We start from the raw sequence: 26,277 nt of genomic DNA, 5'->3' as shown, positions 1-26,277 counted from the left end.
CGCGGGGAAGCGAGGCGGGGGGAAGGGGATGAAATGCGCGTAAGCCGGCCCGGAACGTAATTTTCAGGCAGATGTGCGGCCACGAAAGGGAGATCATTGCACCGGCAAGGAGCAGCTGAAGTAGCGTGAGAAAATGCGGCCGGATCGTCATCGTTGCAAGGCACACGCTCGTTTGCTCGCTCGCTCGCACTCGTCGGAATGATAGTGACTAAAGGGCAAAGTCAGGGCCGTCGCAACCTCGCCGAAGACGAGGATGGCGAATTATGTCACGATTATTTTTAGGGCGAAAAAGGCACTTTCTCCTTTTCCCCAAAAGAGCCAAACACGTGAGCGGAATCTTCATCTGTATTATTATCCGAGAAAATCCGTGTGCTATGTGTTATATAAGCGAATAAAAATTTAAAGGCACGATATGAAAGAAAAAACAGTATAGATCAGAATTGCAGAATTGTGCATAGAAAGCATTCTTAAGCAAATATCCATGAAATATCGTATGGCTCAAGATGATGACTCAAGAGAGAAATTTGAGAAGCGTGTAATTTATCTATGATATTCAATGACAATTGTTTGTTCATGATCTTGTCCAGGATCTTGTTCAAGATATGTCATTTATTATAATTTTCTTTACAATTTTTAATGAAATTTTTAATAAATGTTTTGTCTTATATCCACAACTGGTTCTTTTATGTATTATTTATATATAATTGTATTGTTTATAAAATAATCTTGATATAGACATCATAATTAATATAAATACGTTATCAGTATGTTTGATTTTACAAATCTATTTTTGACGTAACAGATATACTTGACGAGACACATTTTTTAAAAATATTTTTCGATAAAAGAATTGTATCGACGTTAATATAGCATTATCAGAAAAAAATACATATATCATTTATGTATAAAAGACACAACAACATAATCTTAAAAATTATATTTAAACTTCATTAACTTTATAAGAAAAGATAAATATATTTGTATTAAAAAAATAATCGAATCTCTCTTTTATTTACAAGATTCGAGCGAATATATTTGGAAGTCTTTTCTAAGATAAGAGAGATATCTATTATCAACGCACATGTTTCAAGCGACGTAATTATCGATTAAAAATAGCTGTGCTTTTATTAAAATATAATTAACGCGACGCAATTAATTTCACACGCGTCATAGATGCATAAAAATACCGATACGATACGCGTTTGATTTACGAGGAAAAATCCTAGCTATAAATCAACCAGAGTTATAAAAAAACCGGGACCATAAATTTCCAGCAAATGCGAAATGCTTCGAAAATTAGAATTCAATTAAAACGATAATATAAAGTTATAGCAATGTCACAGCGTTTCTCTCGTAGATAAAATACGCGTTCTTTTACAGCAATTTATATATTTAATATATATATATTTAATATGCTTTTAAGATTCAGTCTAGAGATGATAAAAAATTTTTATGGAATATATATACTTATTATTATTATTTCTTATTCATTAATCCTTGCCTTTCTTAGGCTTAGGATAGACTTCTTGTTCAATGCATCGATCTTTGCAATATATATACTTATATTTATACTCATTTTATTTTATTTCATGTTATGTTATTTTATCATGCGATTAAACTGTAAATTCTAAACTCAGTCTTTATTCCTTTGTATCTTTAAATCTTTAAAATCTTGAAATCATGAAACTTAAATTTAAACTTTAACTTTTCTTTAACTTTAATTTTTAAAATCTTTAAAATTTTAGAACGTAAAACTAAAACTAAAACATAAAAACATCAAAATCTAAAAACTTGAAAACTCAAAAGCTCTACAACTTAAAATCTTGCAAGCTTAAAAACTTAAAAACTTAGTCATTTAATTTTTAACTTTTAACTTTACATCAACTTTTAACTTTATGAATATATATACTTAATGTACTGAGAGAGCTATAACATTAGTAAGAAACTAAGAATGTTAAATTGTGAATGTTAGTAATATTTAAGTAAAACGAAAAATGAAATTAATGAAGGAAATTTAAAACTGATACTTTATATTATTTATTATATTATTTAATTCGCATTTTTCATCTTTGAAGAATTATTAATTATTAAAAAATATATAATCATATATATTAGTAAATATATTTAAAACAAATAATTAAATAATTGATACTTGTTCAGATTTACAATATTTTTAATTATATTTAAATATAAGATTTATTTTTAATTATATTTAATATAAGAATAATTTTTAATTAATTATTTAGTATAAGAATTCTTATTATCTATTAATAAGAATCGAAGAGGCTTAGCCTTCGTATAATCCTGAACTGTTTCACACACATCGGTCCCTCTATATGAACGGAATTCGTCAATGAAACTAAGGCACCGCCAAGTGTATCAAATAATACCATTTAATCTCGTTGATTGTGTCTCTTTACGAAGGAATGAATAAGGAGGAAAAGAAAGAAGTGAACAGAAAAGAAAGAAAGAAAAAATGTTATATCAAGTGACTCACCGTTTGTCAAACCGTCGACGTCGTCCGAGTCGCACTTGAGACCGTTAGTAATCACCTGAAACACACATAGATTCATTTAATATCAAAGATTACGATTATAATTATCGACAAAAATCCCAAACAAATCGCGTTCCTCTTCCCTATTTATCTTGCTGCTAAATAGATTAATTTAATATAACTTTGAAATAATCTCGTTGAAAGAAAAAAATTTCTCCTATTTGTATCATTAAAATATTTATATTATATTCGTGTGTCGTTTGATGATAATATTATAATAATATTATAATAATAATATTATAAATAATTATTAATATATAATAATATTATAATAATATTAATTATTTTTATAATAATTAATTATTATTATATTATTATATATTATTATATTATTATTATATTATTATATTAAATTAATTATTATTATATTAATTATTTTTATATTAATTATTTTAATTATATGAATTATTATAATAATATTATAATAACTCAATTTTCGGCTTCGTGTGATTTATCCACGTGGTCAGTCCTCTCGAGGCGGCCAATAAAACTATCACGTTCTCCGCTTTAGCATCTGCTTAGCCCGAGGGCGAAGAAGAATCGAAAGTAGCGTGCGGTTTCCTGTCATCGTCATCATCGATGATTTCACTGAAAGATATCACTCTTACTCGGCCATACGCCAACCGTACGCTCGTTCATTTGCAATTGCGATCGCGGCTCCCGGGCTTTTGCGAAATCGCCGTCCGTTTCCACGGACTCGTGTAAATCGGATAAAACCACCGCTTCCGCTTACTATCTAAGAGATGATGACTGGTAATTGCAGCGGTTTTCCATCCTGCGCTCGCCGCTAGTCCATCATAATCGTTAAGAATATATAAACATGACGAAAATCATGTATTACGCATGGGAAACGCGTATGTTAATCACGAGACTCATCTATCAAGCCTATGTTAATGATATAAAATTAGATATTCGCCGGCAATATAACCTGCGAGATACAATCCTGGGAAAGCCGTTCTAATCCCTAAACGCGCAATTTCTTTCCGTTATCTACGAGGAAGTCATTTCAAGCTTCATGTAAGTCTTACAGCATGAAAAAGAGAGAGAGAGAGAGAGAGAGAGAGAGAGAGAGATAATTAATAAAAAAAATCTTTCTTATTAACTCTGAGACGTAAATGATCCAAATAATTTTGGAAATTCTACATTTGTAAAAATGTGGAACTATTTAAAATAAAAAAATCCTTCAAGATTCAAGGTTAACTTAAAAATACTACTTCTACGCTGAGAACAAAATCTCGTTGCATTAATTAGAATTCTGGTAGATTCAGATTCAACCTGTATATTTGTTGGGAAATGGACGAATCAGAATTCTTGTTCTTTCTTCAGGAATTAACAGATGAATCTGATTAATTTCTTCCTGTTAAATTTATCAAATTTTCTGGTTAATAATACTAAATTCTCCAGCACCAAGTCGTCTAAAATTTTTTCCATCTAATCTCAAAAGTCTGTTTAATATTCTGAATTTCAACATGATTATTGCATAAATTCAATCCAGATTATTGAATAAATTATTTTAAGTTCAGCTTGTTAGAAATTAAACTGATAAATAGTGATGCAAAAAGAGGATGCAGCTGAAACACACACAATCAGAGAGCTAGTATCCTCTTTCTGGCACTACTGCTCGTAAGAGAAAAAAGATATACTTTGGATGTAATGTTAATACTAATTCTTTATATACATTTCATGGCAAATATTAAATACGAGTTAAGAAGCAAGCAAAGAAATTAATGTAACAAGAAATTTGATAGATCAATCAGAAAATACTAACTAAATCCTTATAGTAAAATCTATGAAACGTTCTAGTTATAATAAAAAATCGAGTCTTATCATAATAACTAGAAATTCTTGTTTGATTTAACTAAAATGCCTCCAATCATACGTCTTGTTGGTACAATCAAACTATTTTTCTCAGTATATAATATATAATCCGAAAATAAAAATTATCTCGTGTATTATTTAAAATTATTTAAAATTTATAAATTTTCTTGTGTATTCAATATTATCTGTCTTTTAGAGAGAGCTTATTTTCTGCGGAAACTTCAACGCGTAGCTCGAAAAATCTGTTGCCATGTATTTCATGTGTGGCCGGAAGCGGGAGATAAATTTAAGCACGTTCGTTCTCACATAATTGCACTGAGGAAAAAATTATCTTGAAATAAAAAAATTTTAGTTAACTCAAGAAAGCTATTTATTCGATGGGTACTAATCACGTATTTACTTCAAAACGTCAGTTTGCTGAAGTTAAGTATTTATTTACATATGTTTAAAAAAATATATATGCTTAAAAAAATATAATTTTTAATTAAATATTTTTATTTTAATTTTACAAAATATTTATTAAAATGTATTTCATTTTGTCAAAAATTTAAAATTTTTTGATTTAAAAAAATAATATATTTAATTTAATAAATTATATATATTTTACGAAAATAGTATTTAAATATAAAAAATATATAAATGAAAATAATGTACTTAATATAACATGCATATTTAATTAAAATTAATTCTTCCATTTAAAGTACAAGTTTCAAGAAAACAAATTTATTTGATTTAAAAAAATTTTTCCCTCAGTGTGATTGTGAAAAATGGCGATTATGTTGATTATGAAAGTCGAGTCAACAAAAGACGTAGGAGGTTCGACGAATGAAAATCTCTATCTCAATTTACGTGCTCAAATGTCACGTCCGACATCGAAGGTTCATAATTATCGCTAAGAACTTCCGCCCTTGATTTCAGTCATCGATAGTGCTTCTTCGAATGCGAGCAAAAAGGAATAAAATAATAATTATAATAAAATAATAATTATATTAATAACTTCTTTTTTAATTTTTGCTGTGATAATTAGAAATGATTGCAATAAGAATATATTTTACTTATCAATATGTTATTAAACTATTAATATATCAATTAGTTTTATTTATTATCTGTTATAATGTATAATTGGAATTAAATGGAAATTAATACATTTTTCTATTAGATGTACATTTTAATAATTACTGACAGAACTTTGAAAAGAGAACGATCTTGATAAGGATGTTGTGAAAGAGTAACGTATATTATACATGCAAATCTTATAATTATAATTCTTTTATTATTATTCATATAAAACTGAACGCTTAAACGCCGCACTATTTCCTATCCCATTTTAATTCGTTTGCGTAGCAAAAGATCTCTTAACGAGATACGAGAGGATCGCAATAATATATTTATTCGTTAATTTCGCGAAAATCATTTTAGTCTATAAAAGCAACCAGGCATGAATTGGATCGTTTAAAATAGACATTTACACACAAAGGAACGTAGAAAAAAAATTAATGCATCCGTCGAGAGTCAAGGAGAGTCAATTTTGCAATCGCGATCTACAATGATTTGCACACAGTTCGACGTTTCTCTCTCGTCTCCGAACGGAACGAAACCACCGACCACCGTATATAGACCGTAAGCAATTTCGCGGGGCATCCATCCTCCTATTGTATTGTGTGTAACTCGTTGCGGCGTGTGATGGTCGCTAATTGTATCCTCTCGCACGCGTTGAACCACGCGTTCCAAAGTACGCGTGACCGCAAGAGCGGATAGATGACGAGTATATGTGTGTGTGTGTGTTAGGTTTCGCCCCTGTCACGCGTGTTTACGTACGCACGCCACCGCATGTATCGAGTAAACGAGTCAGGACGGATCCGGTGTGTCGCGAAGGGGGACAACCGTCACCGGGTTGTCCCCTCCCCGGAAGGAAGTAGAATGTATTAATATTTCTCGCACAACCAAACGCGGGACGCGAGGGGAGCAATTGTCGGCGAATTACTCAATCTACTCGTATTTACGACACCGCGGCGGGAAGACCACAAAGGTCAGTTGGCCGAATTGTTTGGAAGAGGAAGAGGAGGGAAACGATAGATCGGTGGTATAAACGATTAATGAAATAATCTGGACAGAGTGTTTGCGGCTTGTGTATGATATTTTTTTTATCGCGTCATACTTTTTATATGCACATTGAGAAATATCATTTAATTGTACCAACAAGACGTATTTGATTGAAGGCATTTTGGTTAAATCAAACAAGAATTTCTAGTTATCATGATAGACTCAATTTTTTTTAAATATTATTTTTTATAAATATTTATATTTTTTATAACTAGAACGTTTCATAAATTTTACTGTAAGGATTTGGTTAGTATTTTCTGGTTGGAATCTATAAAATTTCTTGTTACATTAATTTCTTTGCTTGCTTCTTAACTTAATTCGTATTCAATATTTGCCATGAAATGTATATAAAAAACTAGTATTAACATTAAATCCAAAATATATTTTTTTCTCTTACGAGCAGTAGTGCCAGAAAGAGGATACTAGCTCCTTGATTGTGTATTTGAGCTGCGTTCTTTTCTGTGTCACTATTTATCAGTTTAATTTCTAACAAACTGAATTTAAAATAATTTATTCAATAATCTGGATTGAATTTAAGCAACAACCGTGTTGGAATTGAGAATATTAAACAGACTTTTGAGATTAGATGGAAAAAATTTTAGACTTGATGCTGGAGAATTTAGTATTATTAATCAGAAAATTTGATAAATTTAACAGGAAGAAATTAATCAGATTCATCTGGTAATTCCTGCAAGAATTCTGGTTCGTCCATTTTCCAACATACTGGTTGAATCTACCAGAATTCTAATTAATGCAGCCAGATTTTTTCAGTGCATTAATTGCGAAAAAATACGTTCGGGAAAATGCACATGCAAAGGCCAGATAATTAAAGTTATCAAGATATTACTATAAGATATTATTAGATATTATTAGGGTAAAAAAATAATATTTCTGCACTGAGAAAAATCGCTTGGTTGTATCAACAAACGTATATGATTGAAGGCATTTTGGTTAAATCAAACAAGAATTTCTAGTTATCATGATAAGACTCGATTTTTTATAATTAGAACGTTTCATAGATTTTTATAAGGATTTGATTTTCTGAATTTATGCAATAATCTTGTTGGAATTCAGAATATTAAACAGACTTTTGAGATTAGGTGGAAAAAATTTTAGACGACTTGGTGCTGCTGAGTTTAGTATTATTAACCAGAAAATTTGGTAAATTTAACAGGAAGAAATTAATCAGATTCATCTGGTAATTTCTACAAGAATTCTGATTCGTCCATTTTCCAACAGACATACTGGTTGAATCTACCAGAATTCTAATTAATACCAACCAGATTTTTTTCTCAGTGTGTGATTTGTTTTTGGCCCAATCATGGTGTGTAATTGACACAGTTCCTGTAATCTAAGTTACTGCTGCTGTTTTATCAATATCATATATTCTCATCTTTAAATTTTTATATCACAATAAAAATCTATACTATTATATAGGCCTGACAGTTGTTATATGGAACTGACAGTTGGATTATCTACGATTACAAAAACGATTCAGTATCCTTCATTCATAGCGATTTATATATTATATAGAAATAAAGATTGATAGCTTTAAAACGCTGAGTAGAGCACGAATATAATCTATATAGCGTTTATCTATACGAATCATAGATTCCATTATATGAAATCATCGACATGTTTCGCTCGACGAGAGACGCACGTAACATCACATGGCCGGCGCGAGCAACAATAAGCTGAAAAAAAGTGCATTTGCATACACACGGCACGAATGTAGCCATAACACAATCCACTTGGGCATTTTTACGACACGGTTTTCTCAGTGTGCGGCGAGTTTTCTCCGCTTCTAAAGCGGAGCATAATCGCGCGAATCTTGCACAAAGGAAAACCCGAGGCCCGCATTTCTAAAGATTAGATTCGCGCTCTCCACCAAAGATTGTTTCGATACCGCTGTCCCCCGCAGGCGATTTCATCTGACGCGTTTTGCCAGAGTTTTATCAAAGTTGTCCCAGAAACGGCTAATTTAATGTTCAAACACCCGACGCGTAAAAGCGCGCATTTTCTCCTCGGCATAGAACGATAATTGTGTATGCCCGCGATTTATTTCCACTGTCCAGTTACGAGGCCAAGTCGGATAATCCGTATCTTTCAATCGCGACCACCATAGATCGCTCGAAAAGATACTCTCATCGCGAATAATTTTTCTTTCATTTCAACTTTGATTGTACGCGATGAAGATGTACTGGTTGAATCTACCAAAATTCTAATTAATGCAACCAGATTTTTTTCTCAGTGCATTAATTGCGAAAAAATACGTTCGGAAAATGCACGTGCAAAAGCCAGATAATTGAAGTCAGAGAGTGTCTTGAGTTTCCTATCTTTTTAAATTCTAGAATTAATTTAATTAGATTTCAGTGGTAAAAATAAATATGATGAAAATAAAAATAAATTTTAAATAAATTAAATAAATAAATTTTGAATAAATTTTAAATAAATTTAAATAATTTTATATTTATTTATTAAAATAAAATTTTAATAAATAAATTTAAAATAAATTTTAAATTTCTCAAACTGATTTTACTGCAATGCAATATATTTCAATTCGAAGATTAGCGATAAAGATATCTAAATTTAAATTTTGATAGTCGATTGTTTATTGAGGTGTGGATACAAATTTGCAATTCAAAGAACACGAAGATGCGTTGCAGAAAAGATCGTAAATATTTTCGCTTACGTAATATGTAATAATCGGAATGGCTTGTCTTTATAGTCTACGTCTCGAAAGGTGAGTATAATTAGCGTCTCGATGGTTGTGACGAGCGATTTACAATTCTTACAGTCTAAAGTTTGTTTCCACTACCACCATGTCGTACTTAACAACATAAACTTTACGACGTGGCGGATGCGGCTTGAATATCCTGATTATTTCTCCGAGAATCCCCTTTACTTTCGGTTTTCTCCGGCCGTTCGTGACAAGATGCGATTAGGAAGCGCGACATATATATTCAATCACGATATAAAATTGCCTATTTAAGTAAATTATATTTTAAAGATAAAGAGAACTAGAAAAATTAATTAAACACACACTAAGAGAGACTTTATTCAAAATTAAAGTTTTATTTAATTTTGAATAAACTCTGTCTCTCTTAGTGTGTGTTTAATTATCAAAATATTTATTATAATTATTTATCATTTTCTCGAGAATTAAGAATTTATTTATTATTATATTTATTTTCTCTAATTTTTACTGAAAAAAACGACCTCCAATTAACTAAAACAAAATTTAAAAATGAAAATTCTTTATGCAAAGTGAAAAATTATATCTCTCATACATTCGAATTAGACGTTCTACTTTTCCTGCAATTTAAATATTTGAAATGCGTTATAAATATATATATGATGTATACTTTGATAAGAAATGAGCTAAATTGCATCAATGCCAGCTTTACTTTAAGATGCACGACGCCTACCGACCGATTTTCCGAGCCGACCTTGATCACGTCGAACTGGGTGTGGCCACCATCATCCGATTTCCTCCTCTCATCTTGCGTGTATCTTGCCGATAAACAACGTTGACATAACGAGCGATAATTTGACGAGATTCCGATGGAGGATTACGGGATAAAATCGAGTCCATGAGTACGCTTTCTCCCAAGTGATTCTTCCGGCGCTTCTAATAATTTATGACCAGAACCCGTTCGATTACTCGCACAACTCGAGCGATTTGTGAAAAAACAGCGTATAAAACGTAAGATGCGTAATATCAACATGTAAATTAGGCCTAAGTTTGCACTATAGTGTGAGCGAAATATTATTTCATTTAAAGCTTTATTCATCTACAAAAAGAGGACATTCTTGTTTTAAAAATATATTTAGTTTTAACATGAAAATCTTGAAATGAGATTATATTGCGTTAATTAAAGAAAAATATAATTGCTTGAATAATTGCTTACTTGAATAAAGCCATTTTATATAGTTCAATCAAGAAAAATATATTCTTATGATTTACGATTTAATTTTCTTGAATGGAAAAGAAACAATGTTGGATCGAAAATAACATTTTTAAATCAAAGATTATAATTTTCTTAAAGTAGAATTAAATAATTATATATTCTTGAGGTGACAATTACAATATTAAAATAAGACTATAATATTGTTAAAATTTAAAATTATTAAATTCTTCTAAAAAGATTATAAACTGTTGCGTATATACGAAACATGAACGCGTTAGTTTAAGTATATAAGTTTTGATTTGACACTTATTTTTTTCTGTGTATTTAATATTAATTGATTTTATGGAATATTAAAATCTAATAATTTAAATTAAAATATAATTTGATTGTTATGTCTTTGCATTTTAAAAGATTTTTATCATTAGTTAACATGCGTGTATTTTATAATGACATTTCATATAAGAGGCTTAATGGATAGCATTAAGATACATAGATCGTGATTAATGAAAATACGAGGAAAAGTTGATGAAGTCTTGTACAGGTTCCGAAAAGTTTAATTGCGTCACTGTTTTAATAATGATTATCACACTTATTCAATGAGCCATATCTTCGCATTAAATAAAGTTATGATATCTTTGGCGGCGCGATAATCAAATCATATAAGCGTTCGTTTCATAACATTTATATAGAACGTCTCGAGAAAAAAGAAAAATACAAAGAATCTCTTCATTAATTGCATATGTGAAATGAAAGATGCTTGCTTTTATGTTTTTTACGATCTTTCACACTTAATTCTAGATCGAAAAATGAGCAAACCATAAAGCATAATTAAAATTAATTACACAAACTAAAAAAACGACACAAAGATTAAAACTAAAAAAAATTACATAAAGATTAAAATTTGGGAGAGCTCTCTCTTTAGATTCTAACTTTTCGTTTTGATTATCGAATAATATTTCAGATCTTGTTATATTTTACGTCTTTTTTATTTGAAAAGAAATTTGTAAAAATAGAAAAATTTCACAAAGGGGATATTTTTGGAATTTACAGATCGACAGATTCGAGTCACCCGGTACGTGGCTGCGTGCATCGAATTGCGTACAGCGTTCTCGTTACACGCTCGAGCGACTAAGAGTGCGTAAAAGTGACGTTTCAAACATTTCCGATCGATCTTCGTTTCGCGCCTGGCCGAGAATATACAACGAGATTCCGAAGAAAGGACCTTCATCTTATCCATTAGCATAGGATCGGTCAAGGATATACTGATAAATACGGAACACACTCGTGCCCTTAAATGATATTCATACACGCTCTTATTTTACTCGCTCCATTAGCTAATTGACTCGCTGTCTCGAGGTTTTTAATGAAAAATCGACTCCGGTAAATAAACTTTGTAATAATTTTTTTTCGGTCATTTTTTGTCATGCTACACGCAAATGTCAAGTGCGAGAAATGTCGCACGCACGTGACATTGGTGCAAAAAGAAAACGTATGTCACGTATGTGTGCTGAAACACATGTTGAGATACCGGAATGTATAACTACATGTGATATTATCGTAATAAGAAATACATGATAAGAATCAGAAGAGTTGTGCAAATATTTGCACTTTTAATTAGTTGCAATTATTATTATCAAATTACATAACTCGAGTGAACTTTTGCAGAAAATAATGATTCTCTCGAAATATCTTGAAATCTCCCGAGAACGATAAAAATGCATTTCTTACAAAATATCTTTAGAATTTTCGCGAGTAATAAAGATCTGCGAAATAGTTTCGTAAACTTTCGGAAAATTCTCGTAAACAATAAAGTTCCTCTACACATCTTCCACTCCCGTGAGAACGATAAAGACTCTCCAAATAGTTCTCGCAAGTGATAATTCTCAAATCTACGCATCACGAATGATAACGATTCTCCGAATGTTTTTGTAAAGCTTTCGCAATCAAAACAAATACTTTAGAATTTTCCAAACATGATGAAAAATTTCTTGAATTATTTTCTGAAAACCAACTTTCACAGAATAACACGAAAATCAAGAAATCTCAAAGAGAGAGCGCGCATCTAATGTCTTAAATACTAAAATTGAGAAATTTATTTAAAAAAAAAAGTTGACCAGTTTAGACACAGAAAAAAAATAAGTGTCAAATCAAAACTTATATACTTAAACTAACGTTTATTGTTTCGTATATACGCAACAATTTATAATCTTCTTAGAAGAATTTAATAATTTTAAATTTTAACAATATTATAGTCTTATTTTAATATTGTAATTGTCACCTCAAGAATGTATAATTATTTAATTCTACTTTAAGAAAATTATAATCTTTGATTTAAAAATCTTATTTTCTATCCAACCTTGTTTCTTTTCCATTCAAGAAAATTAAATCTTAAATCATAAGAATATATTTTTCTCGATTGAATTGTATAAAATGGCTTCATTCAACTAAGCAATTATATTTCTCTTTAATTAACGCAATATAATCTGATTTCAAGATTTCCATGTTAAAACTAAATATATTTTAAAAACCAGAATCCTTTTTTTTCTGTGGATTTTTCTCGGATATTCAATTAATAACAATAATAAAATGCAATCTAACCTGCGGAGATGAACGTTATTGGCTCTCGTTGCGTCGTTCAAACGCTCGATACCACGCAGAGTGCGCGAAAGTATTTCGTTACTTTTACTCTTATCTCAGCGAGCGGCGTATATCCCGCGCGTTACGTTGCGCGTTACCGTTGCTCGCACTCGCGATCAGCTGGGAGGCTCTTACGGCTCGCTCGCTCGAGCGCGCGACGTCAACTGACAGCCGCCGCGCTGAGCCGAGAGCGTCGAGATGAGCCGCGCGGAGCGAAGCGGCGAGACGAGACGAGCCGAGACGTCGTGACGTGCGTGACGCGCGAGCGAGCACGCGACCCGAGGATGCGTTTGTAACGCCGAGCACCTCTTACGCCTCCTACGGCGACACCGGCCATGAAAATCCGCTGACATTCATGGAAAAACTTTACACCCCATCCGATACTAGAAAACCGTACTTCTCTATTTTTAAAATGAAACGCAAATAGTCCGTTCAAGGAGAGTGTCCCTTTATTGCGCACTTATTGCGAAAACCTTGCACCAAACTTAGTGCTCCTTCATACGTATTTATACAAGGTCTTGCGTTAAACTTAGAGCGGTAGAAATATTATAATTTGAGATTTTATTAGATTTTTATAGCCACTTCTATGTAATGACGTAACGAAGAGAGCCTTGGGACAAATGCGAAGAAAAATTTGTTATTTTCGTGATAATCTATCTCTGAAAATTTTCCTTATTTTAAATAATTTCTCGGAAAAATAAATATATTTTCTTTTGTTGTTTTATATATTTTATATAATTTAATAATTCTAACAAAATAATACAGAGATATTAGAACAGGTGCACATGATGCTTCGGGCTGCTGGATTGCGTTGTATCCAATAGTCTGACTAATGTTTCAGGGTGCAAGGTCGTGGGAAAGAACAAACTCCTCGTAATTCATTATTACGTAGATTACAATTATATTTCTCAGTTTGAAAGATGATTGATAGACGCTACAATTATGATACATCCAGATACTGACGGCAATACATAACAAACAAAAAAACATTTCATGTTGATTCTCTCTCTCTCTCTCTCTCTCAAAAATTATTTATATTTATATAATAAAATCGCGTCAAATATTATTTATATTTGTCTAATAAAATAGCTTCAAATATTATTTATATTTATCTACTAAAATCGCGTCAAATATTATTTATATTTGTCTAATAAAATAGCTTCAAATATTATTTATATTTATCTACTAAAATCGCGTCAAATATTATTTATATTTGTCTAATAAAGTAGCGTCAAATATTATTTATATTTATCTACTAAAATCGCGTCCAATATTATTTATATTTGTCTAATAAAATGGTGTCAAATGTTATTTATATTTATTTAATAAAATCGCGTCAAATATTATTTACATTTATCTAATAAAATCGCGCGGAATATCGATTTCTTCAAAATCCTCTTGAAATACTCGAAAGACTTTCACTTTAACACACAACGGCAGAAGAAATAAAAACGGATTATATTTCCCTAGAAAACTTGGAATAACGTTACCTTTTCTCGCATAAAAGCGAGGTAAAACATCGAACATGTGCTCTGTGATTCGCGGCACTGTAACGAGATCACCAAATTGAGCAATAAATCACTATTTCTCTCAACGTTGTCGATCGTTATCGATCTCGGATAATTTAATGCTTCTTGTACGCGCACATGTCAAAGTCAAGAACAAACAGGAGAAAGAGAAAAGAAAGAGAAAGACGCGATCGGGATTCGTTGGAATTGTGCGTGCGACTGAATCTGAGCCGAGAAAACGTGCCTGCCATCGAAAGCATCTGTACCACACCGGCGTACACTTTCACTCTCTCGTAATCGGTAGCACTAAGTCTCGATCGACACGTTCCAGCGATTCGTGCAACTTTTTACTATGCCGATATCGAAAGCACGAATCGATAGCAGGCGATATTCCACAGACGTTTCTGGCGCGAAACAGCATATTATGATAATTTGTAACAATACGCGTCATTTCAAAAAAAACTTGTACAACAATATCGTGGAAAAAATATTGACGAGATTATCTTGCAAAATTATTTAATTACGCATAGATAATAAAATAATAAAATAATAATTTATAATAATGAAATAATTATTTATAATAATGAAATAATTATTTATAATAATAAAATAATTATTTATAAAGTATTCACAACCGCGAATATTAAACGCGACGTTAATTACAAAATTACAGTTTGCCTAAGAGAGAAAGAGAGGACTCGGAGTTTATTATTATGCATCATGGCTATATTTTCGCGGACATAGAGTCAAGTTTAAATGACAATGAGTGCAAAGTTCATCGGTGCATTATATTTATGACGCAGCTTCTCGAGAGTTGGAAATTGCGGTTAATTGAAAAGTCGCGGTGCATCTCCCGAAGTGCAACAACTGACGGCTGCATTAAGACGTCGATAAATTCACGGTGATCTCAGAATCGATCAATTCCGCGTTTATACAAGCAAATACTCGGATATATAATCACGTCGGCGCACGTGAAACTTGGACATAATCCTTTAAATGTCAAGTTCTCTCTCTTAAAAATAAAGGGGAATCGTGAAAAAATTAATTTTGAAATTTTTGAAAAAATTTCTGCTTTTAATACTTGCAATAAATATGTTGCGAAACAGATGAGTTGCATTTTACGAGAAAATTACTTTAATTCGAACCCTTCATAATATTATAAATCTACGTTGACGTTATTTAATGCTATAATCCTATCATTTAATTTGTAATCTAAATGATTTATGATCATCCATGCACAAACTGCATTTAGCCTTGAAACGAATATTATATTTGCACAGTACACAAGACCAGAGACCGTTTTATCTCGAGCTCCAATGCTTTTGAAGCCTTGAAAAAGCGTAGCCTTTGTCTGCAATAAAATTCGGATCCATGATACAATTGGATCCATGAATTTGATATTTCCATCGAAAATTGGATAAATAAGTTTGTCGCATACTTTAGAATGTATTATATCTGCGCTGCGAGAAAACGCGCGAAGCAAATCGCGCGAGAGATCGAAACTAATCGACGAGAAGATGCTAGGTTTTCCAGCGAGGCAATTGTGAACAGCGAATTTCTGTCGCCTCGCAATCCACCGCGCCTTTCCCTTATGCGACTCCATAATTCACGGCATTTTAGAAATTGGACATGCGCTACTGCGTATCTCATCTACGCCGATTATCCCGACCGTATGCAGAACGAACGTGACCGTCGATGAAATGATCTTGAGAATTGCGCTAATAGCGAATCATCAGATGCACAATGACGTACTTAACATATAAAATTAATACGTGGTTAATAGAAGAGAAAATACGCATTTGTAAACTTATTTACGATTAAATTTATATGTGTGAATCAATATGAAAAAACTGCATTCCAACCGAATTTCCATAATATTAAACAATTTATATCATGCACAATAAAAAAATAAAATTAATTGTAACATTTTTCATCTCCCAGAAAATCCACTCTAAAGTTTAAGTTAAAATAATTCAGTCGTCGTTACTTATTGATAAATTAAAAATGTTAAATAATTGACACAATACTTTATTTTTGTTATCGTGACTTTAAGGTTAATAGAAGAGAAAATATGCATTTGCAAGCTTATTTACGATTAAATTTGTATATGTGAATCAATATAAAAAAACTGCATTCCAACCGAATTTCCATAATATTAAAAAATTTATATCATGAACAGTAAAAAATAAAATGTTAATTGTAACATTTTTCATCTCCCAGAAAATCCACTCTAAAGTTTAAGTTAAAATAATTCAGTCGTCGTTACTTATTGATAAATTAAAAATGTTAAATAATTGACACAATACTTTATTTTTGTTATCGTGACTTTAAGGTTAATAGAAGAGAAAATATGCATTTGCAAGCTTATTTACGATTAAATTTGTATATGTGAATCAATATAAAAAAACTGCATTCCAACCGAATTTCCATAATATTAAAAAATTTATATCATGCACAGTAAAAAATAAAATGTTAATTGTAACATTTTTCATCTCCCAGAAAATCCACTCTAAATTTTAAGTTAAAATAACTCAGTCGTCGTTACTTATTGATAAATTAAAAATGTTAAATAATTGACACAATACTTTATTTTTGTTATCGTGACTTTAAGGTTAATAGAAGGGAAAATATGCATTTGCAAGCTTATTTACGATTAAATTTGTATGTGTGAATCAATATGAAAAAACTGCATTCCAACCGAATTTCCATAATATTAAAAAATTTATATCATACACATACATAATACTTTATTTTTGTTATCGTGATTTTAAGTGTAATGTAAAAATAAGATACAAATTAATTAAAAGTTACATGAAAAAATAGTTACAATAACTCGTAGGAAATGTCAAAAACATTAACATATAATAGTTATTTTAACATAGAATAATTATTTTAACTTGAATTATTTGTAATAGAAACATTTGATTTTAATAAATTTGATTATTTTTGTATGTCAAAGTTCAAGATTATTTGAAGATAATAAATTTGATTATTTTTGTATGTCAAAGTTCAAGATTATTTGAAGATTTTAACTTTTCTTAGAATGTTAAACTGACTTTGAGACATGTTGATTGTTTAAAATGATTGTGTTAAAAAAACTCAAAATAATATTCCATTTCTAAGAGACATATACGTTTACATATACGTTGACATATATGTTTAAGTTATGAAGGTGACATAAATGTAACATGAAAACGTTATAAAAATAATAACATATAGCTTGTATGTTAATTTTACATTGAAGTACTAATCAAAACACAGAAAATTTTAACAATTTTAAAATTTTATGGACATACAACTTTTTACTGCATATATAATAATGTTAATGATTGTTTGAAGAAAGCAAGAATTTCGAATAAAAATATACTAATTGATTTAGAAATTGTATTCCGAGTGCAAGAAGGACGATGCGCTATTACACGGCGATGTAATATGTAAATTGGCGAAGTTTATCGAACGAATGATGAATGGTAGCGATCTAGAGGACATTTTTTTTTCTTTCTCGACGACGATTCTTCAGTCGATTGAACACGCGTACTCTCGTCCTGCATACGTAGCCGCGATGCATTCAACCGTTTAGAAAGCGAGTGCGTCGCTCTCCGGCGTGTGGCTTTGTTTTCTCGCCTCTGTGAGAATCGGGAAAAGCGAAACCGAATGTATGTACGCGTTCCCGTTCATCTGTAACATCGCGAAAAGAGGAATTTGAAAAAATAAATGTGTATAAGCATTCACCGACAGATCCCTATTCTCGAATGATATCAAAAAGAAAAAGGATGTTTAATCATCACTATCCTACACTGAGAAAAAATCAATTAGAATTCTAGTAGATTCAATCCATATGTCTGTTGGAAAATGAACGAACCAGAATTCTTATAGGAATTACCAGATGAATCTGATTAATTTCTTCCTGTTAAATTTACCAAATTTTCTGATTAATAATACTAAACTCACCAGCACCAAGTTGTCTAAAATATTTTCCATTTAATCTCAAAAGTCTGTTTAATATTCTGAATTCCAACACGATTATTGCATAAATTCAATCCAGATTATTGAATAAATTATTTTAAGTTCAGTTTGTTAGGAATTAAATTAATAAACAGCGATGAAGACTGAGAAACAGCAAGAAGAAAATGCAGCTGAAACACACACAATCAGAGAGCTAGCGTCCTTTTTCCGGCACTACTGCTCGTAAGAGAAAAAAAAAATATACTTTAGATTTCATGTTAATACTAGTTCTTTATATATATTTCGTAGCAAATATTGAATATGAGTTAAGTTAAGAAGCAAGCAAAGAAATTAATGTAACAAGAAATTTGATAGATCCAACCAGAAAATACTAACCAAATCCTTATAGTAAAATCTATGAAACGTTCTACTTATAAAAAATAGAGTCTTATCATGATAACTAGAAATTCTTGTTTGATTTAACCAAAATGCCTTCAATCATACACGTCTTGTTGGTTCAATCAAAGGATTTTTCTCAGTGTACGAGATCAATTTAATATACATATAATGACGAGGAAAAATATTATTTCTTTCTGTGAGATTTAATTAGATATAATTGAAATTATAAAATTAAGATCGTATATTTATATTTTAATATTAATTAGAAAGCTCGAAAAAAAAATAATTTCTAATGAAAACATAATTTTAAAAATAAATTAGCAAGTCAATTACAACCAAAGAAATGATCCTGAGTGTTTTACTCTACCTGTTATTTTTGACATATTCTCTTACAAAATTATCAGGTGAGATATCACATTCTTGACTTTTAACGTTAATGAGAAAGTTCCGAGTATGATTTATAGTGACATATATATGCGGAATCAAAATAAAGTGCTCAACTAGTTGCAAATTATAGCACATCGATCAGTCTAATTATCGCCGATTCTTGTCGCTTTTTACACGCACTTAAAGAGCTCGATTCAGAGATAGTTCATGCACGGGTAATCCATCGACGTACGAGAAATCTTCCTATTCGGACTGTGTTATAAATTACATTCCATTTTCGCATCGTTAATGCGTGACGCGTTTCGCTCATGTACAGGGTTAAACTATAAAAGTCACGTTTACCATAACCGTAAATCGTCGCGTAAAACTTTTATTGATAGAAAATAAATTTGCAACTCTTCCCTCTTTTTCCTTCGGCAAGAAATATTATTTATTACCGGAACAATTCGATTGTGGTGTAAATTTATTTCCTGCCCCGCTTTTTTTCCCACAGGGTTAAAAATCTACATAGAGTAATTTAATTATTAATATACACGAGGATTTTTTTTCGTGATTAATGTGTGCGTGAAATTTCATTATAAGAAAATTGCTCGTTCGAGTTTGAGAAAAAAAAAGTTTAATATTTGCATATATATTTTTCTTAAGAATGTATATTGGACGAACCGTCTGTCTCAAAAGTTAATCCAAAGTATCAGAAAATTAAAGTTGGGCAGAATACGAATTCTAATTGATCAACAATTTTTTAAAAATCACGAAATCATACTTCAAAGTATTCTTTAATATAAATAGGTCTTAATTTCCAAGAAAATATTGCCACGTTTTATCATCAATATTGCATCAAACCGATAATCACAGTTATTTTTTAATAATAATTTCAAAACGAGCAAGTAAATCGTTTTAAAACTTTGTGGGAACATTTTTACATGTATGAAGAATATAATATTACAAAATGAAATTTTTATCATTGTTTTTTTATAGTTTGTGAATAATTTATTACCTGTCTCTTGAATGTTTACATAAGATCCTATGTTAAAATCGCAAAATTCAAAAATTAATAACTTTTAAAGGAGCAAGTAAACAAATTTGAAATAATTCATGACGATTTAGAATGTTATTAAGAATATTAAATTAAAAATTCACGGCGATCTCATTGATTATAATATATCTCCAATACATCCTTAAGGATGTATTGGACGAACCGTCTATCTCAAAAGTTAATCTAAAGTATCAAAAAATTAAAGTTGGGTAGAATACGAATTCTAATTGATGAAAAATTTAAAAATCACGAAATCATACTTCAAAGTATTCTTTAATATAAATAGGTCTTAATTTCCAAGAAAATATTGCCACGTTTTATCATCAATATTGCGTCAAACCGATAATCACAGTTATTTTTTAATAATAATTTCAAAACGAGCAAGTAAATCGTTTTAAAACTGGGAACATTTTTACATGTATGAAGAATATAATATTACAAAATGAAATTTTTATCATTGTTTTTTTATAGTTTGCGAATAATTTATTACCTGTCTCTTAAACGTTTACATAAGATCCTATGTTAAAATCGCAAAATTCAAAAATTAATAACTTTTAAAGGAGCAAGTAAACAAATTTGAAATAATTCATGACGATTTAGAATGTTATTAAGAATGTTAAATTAAAAATTCACGGCGATCTCATTGATTATAATATATCTCCAATACATCCTTAAGGATGTATTGGACGAACCGTCTATCTCAAAAGTTAATCCAAAGTATCAAAAAATTAAAGTTGGGTAGAATACGAATTCTAATTGATGAAAAATTTAAAAATCACGAAATCATACTTCAAAGTATTCTTTAATATAAATAGGTCTTAATTTCCAAGAAAATATTGCCACGTTTTATCATCAATATTGCGTCAAACCGATAATCACAGTTATTTTTTAATAATAATTTCAAAACGAGCAAGTAAATCGTTTTAAAACTTTGTGGGAACATTTTTACATGTATGAAGAATATAATATTACAAAATGAAATTTTTATCATTGTTTTTTTATAGTTTGCGAATAATTTATTACCTGTCTCTTGAACGTTTACATAAGATCCTATGTTAAAATCGCAAAATTCAAAAATTAATAACTTTTAAAGGAGCAAGTAAACAAATTTGAAATAATTCATGACGATTTAGAATGTTATTAAGAATATTAAATTAAAAATTCACGGCGATCTCATTGATTATAATATATCTCCAATACATCCTTAAGGATGTATTGGACGAACCGTCTATCTCAAAAGTTAATCTAAAGTATCAAAAAATTAAAGTTGGGTAGAATACGAATTCTAATTGATGAAAAATTTTAAAATCACGAAATCATACTTCAAAGTATTCTTTAATATAAATAGGTCTTAATTTCCAAGAAAATATTGCCACGTTTTATCATCAATATTGCGTCAAACCGATAATCACAGTTATTTTTTAATAATAATTTCAAAACGAGCAAGTAAATCGTTTTAAAACTGGGAACATTTTTACATGTATGAAGAATATAATATTACAAAATGAAATTTTTATCATTGTTTTTTTATAGTTTGCGAATAATTTATTACCTGTCTCTTAAACGTTTACATAAGATCCTATGTTAAAATCGCAAAATTCAAAAATTAATAACTTTTAAAGGAGCAAGTAAACAAATTTGAAATAATTCATGACGATTTAGAATGTTATTAAGAATGTTAAATTAAAAATTCACGGCGATCTCATTGATTATAATATATCTCCAATACATCCTTAAGGATGTATTGGACGAACCGTCTATCTCAAAAGTTAATCCAAAGTATCAAAAAATTAAAGTTGGGTAGAATACGAATTCTAATTGATGAAAAATTTTAAAATCACGAAATCATACTTCAAAGTATTCTTTAATATAAATAGGTCTTAATTTTCAAGAAAATATTGCCACGTTTTATCATCAATATTGCGTCAAACCGATAATCACAGTTATTTTTTAATAATAATTTCAAAACGAGCAAGTAAATCGTTTTAAAACTGGGAACATTTTTACATGTATGAAGAATATAATATTACAAAATGAAATTTTTATCATTGTTTTTTTATAGTTTGCGAATAATTTATTACCTGTCTCTTAAACGTTTACATAAGATCCTATGTTAAAATCGCAAAATTCAAAAATTAATAACTTTTAAAGGAGCAAGTAAACAAATTTGAAATAATTCATGACGATTTAGAATGTTATTAAGAATGTTAAATTAAAAATTCACGGCGATCTCATTGATTATAATATATCTCCAATACATCCTTAAGGATGTATTGGACGAACCGTCTATCTCAAAAGTTAATCCAAAGTATCAAAAAATTAAAGTTGGGTAGAATACGAATTCTAATTGATGAAAAATTTTAAAATCACGAAATCATACTTCAAAGTATTCTTTAATATAAATAGGTCTTAATTTTCAAGAAAATATTGCCACGTTTTATCATCAATATTGCGTCAAACCGATAATCACAGTTATTTTTTAATAATAATTTCAAAACGAGCAAGTAAATCGTTTTAAAACTGGGAACATTTTTACATGTATGAAGAATATAATATTACAAAATGAAATTTTTATCATTGTTTTTTTATAGTTTGCGAATAATTTATTACCTGTCTCTTAAACGTTTACATAAGATCCTATGTTAAAATCGCAAAATTCAAAAATTAATAACTTTTAAAGGAGCAAGTAAACAAATTTGAAATAATTCATGACGATTTAGAATGTTATTAAGAATGTTAAATTAAAAATTCACGGCGATCTCATTGATTGTAATATATCTCCAATACATCTTTAAATATAAAGTTTCTCTACGGATGAAGCAGAGCAACACTTTCTGCGCATTCGTGGACGCGTGGAAATTGCAATTGCGATCCATCTCTTCGATATACGACGACGTATGATTTTCTGAAAATTGATGAAACTTAGCATGAGTTGTATTCGCTGCTCGACAGGCGCGACAAATTTTTTCACGTAGAACGAATTCTTAGCGTTAATGCGCCGTGAAGTTCCCGTTCGACAAAGATAATAATCGCGGCACGCACTATCGTCTAGAAAGTAAAACATCAGGAGACAGTAGTCGTAGAGCCTCTACCATCTTCGCTAATTGTCGTGGACAGACAATAGCGATGTGCAAATAATTTCAAGACGAGAGAGACTCTCACTTTTCTCGACGAAGCAGCAGCTCTAATTATGCGGATGTGTCTCATGCAAAATCGCTTCCGAGCGAAAAAATTTAATAATCGTGAATTTTCCTCGCGACATTCAATTTTCCTCCGTCATCGCTATAAAACGTTGCTCGTCCGTTATTCTGTGGTTAATATGAGAATGCGGTGAAGGGTATTACTAGACTCTCACTCTCTCGATTATACATCTGATATTAATAAAATTGCTTCCTACATTGTATGGATTGGCAGAATCTCGGATCTCTGAAATTTTTCACATTACACATTTTAATATTCACATAGATATTGTTCTTTATATATTTGATTTATTAGAAGTAATAATAATTTTGGTAAGATAATTAAATTTTGTACGTCAAAACGCTCCTTTATAAATGATTCGGGATTAAAATTAAAATAGATAATAAGATTGTTTTTTTTATTTGATTTAAAGCCTTTTGTTTTTCTGCCATGATTCGAATTCAAGATCTAATTTATTTAATCTAAAAATATAATCATTATAAATGATAAATGATTCTAAATCAACTTCTAATTCTTCTAATTTCATTTAAAATATTCAACGTTAAGGATGAAAAACTTGTGACGAATTATCGACGAGAGAAAATTTTTCTATCTCCAAGATATTGAACTTATTTTTTACATCTAAATAAAAATAAAATTATATAAAAATTGAGAGAAAGTAAAAAGAAAATAGAAAGAGAAAGAAACAAAAATATTCAAAGTTTCTTGTATTTTTATAAAGCATTATATTAAAAATTCGAAATTTTACTGAGATTATTTCACGATTTTTGTTACGTTTCTGCTGAATATATATCGCAATACTATTGTATTTGCTTTCTTTTGCGCTAGACGTTATTATTACAGGAAAGTGTTAATGCACGGTTATTCCGCCAGCAAAGCAGCGATCGAGTCATTAAAGTGCCATGAAATTATAGTCGTTCCACGTTAGTATCTGTAAAATTAACATGTTGTCCTTCTTCCGTGTTGCGACAAATCCACATTATTGTAACTCTAATATCCGCAAAATACAGTGTTTCAATCATAAAATCCCAGAACTCCCAGTAAAACTATTTCCTTGTGAAAAGTATGCTCACCATGCATTATAAAGATCCAGACGTCAAAATGCTCCTTTATAAATGATTTAAGATTAAAATTAAAACAGATAATAAGATGTTATTTTTATTTGATTTTAAGCCCTTTGTTTTTCGCCATGATTCAAATTCAAGATCTAATTTATTCAATCTAAAATAATCATTATAAATGATAAATGATTCTAAATCAACTTCATAATTCTCCTAATTTCATCTAAAATATTCAATTATCTAGAGATCCTCGATGCTTCTTGCATAAGAAGTCTAAAATGTCCATAATCGGCTAATAAATTAAATCTCACTTTTTATCAAGGCAAATATATGCTAACGGCTCAAAAAACGTCGCATCCGTTCAATCGGAACAGAGATCCGAGAGCACGTTTAGATCAGAAACCGAACACCTGGCGAACGCGATCCTATACGAACTACAGTTTCACCACGGGATAGGATTATGTAAAACAAAAAGTACCGGTCCGACAGGATCGCCCGCAATATTAGAGAGAGATAGAGAAAGGGGGAGGAGGAAGGAAGGGGAGCGCATCTGCTCTCGCTACGCTTCGTAGCTCGATCTTTGCATGTTCCAGCGAACAATAATCGATCACGAAAAAGTGTTAACACACGATTAGCCTGAGAAGTAAGGTGTTTAAATCAGCGAGACGCAAAGCCATATAATTCGCGACGACATTCGCTTCAAGATACTTTGTGGGAGATTTTTCTAGGGTTGCACAAGACCCAAGACAAGACAATATTCGTAAAAATATTGTATTGATATTGAAAATTTTCAAAAATTTAAATCTTGTCTTGGTCTTGAGTGAATATTGGTAGCAAAAATCTCGTCTTGTATTGTCTTGTCTCGATTTTATTAACAACTTTTTATCTAATATTAAAAAATTATTTAAATTATTTAAATAATATTTATTTAGCATAATTTTTGTATTATAATTTGAAATAATTATTACTATTGTATTATATTTTAATTATAATTATTAGTATGCAATCGATATAAATGCCGTCTATTTATGTAAAAAAAATATTTACTGTTTCATGGGAAACGGAAATTAATAACTATTTACAGGGGCTCCAAGGGAATGTGCAGATATAAATATTTTGGAGTAATAAAAAAATCAGATTCATATTTATCCCACATTGTCAAAAATCGAGACATTTTAAGTTCAACTGCCTCATCCGTGCCAGTAGAAAGACTTTTCTCAATAGGAACTCTGAGACTATGTCAAAAAATAGAACCAGATTATAAAGTAAATCTTTAAAAGCACTAATGTGCATCAATTCCTGGGTGAAATGCTCTTTAATATCTAAAATTTGCGAGTTTGATTTCTAATTTATAAAAATGTTATATTGTATTAATATTAAATGTTTTTAAATTTATTAATATAAATGTTTTTATTGAATAAAATTTTTTTAAATTCGTATATAGTGATTTTTTTTTCATTTACAAATATAAATATTTTAGTTTTCTTGAAAACCAGTAATCTTGACAAGACTAATAATCTTGACAATCTTAGTCTTGATATTGTCTTGATAACTAATTAAAAATCTTGTCTTGATCTTGTCTTGAAATTCAAGACAAGACAAGACAATATCAAGACTAATCTTGGTATCTCGTGCAACCCTAGATTTTTCCCTCAAGATTCTTTTCCTCGTCGCCTTCCAATGATAAAAAAAGATAAACAAATTTATATTTGCTTAA

At 30.1% G+C, this 26,277-nt stretch overlaps 1 protein-coding gene across 1 annotated transcript in view; it reads right to left on the bottom strand.

Moving 5' to 3' along the window:
• LOC105252543 overlaps positions 1-26,277 on the bottom strand; it is a 67,065-nt gene that overhangs the window by 12,753 nt on the left and 28,035 nt on the right. The window contains exon 5 of the mRNA XM_025406836.1: positions 2,498-2,552. Coding sequence (XP_025262621.1) covers positions 2,498-2,552 — 55 coding nt within the window. The remainder of the gene's footprint in view (positions 1-2,497; positions 2,553-26,277) is intronic.

Source organism: Camponotus floridanus, unplaced genomic scaffold (assembly GCF_003227725.1).
Source record: "Camponotus floridanus strain SB8 unplaced genomic scaffold, Cflo_v7.5 scaffold157, whole genome shotgun sequence".
Lineage (NCBI taxonomy): Eukaryota > Metazoa > Arthropoda > Insecta > Hymenoptera > Formicidae > Camponotus > Camponotus floridanus.
The sequence above is the reverse complement of the archived record's forward strand: the minus strand, read 5'-3'. Positions and strand labels throughout refer to the sequence as shown.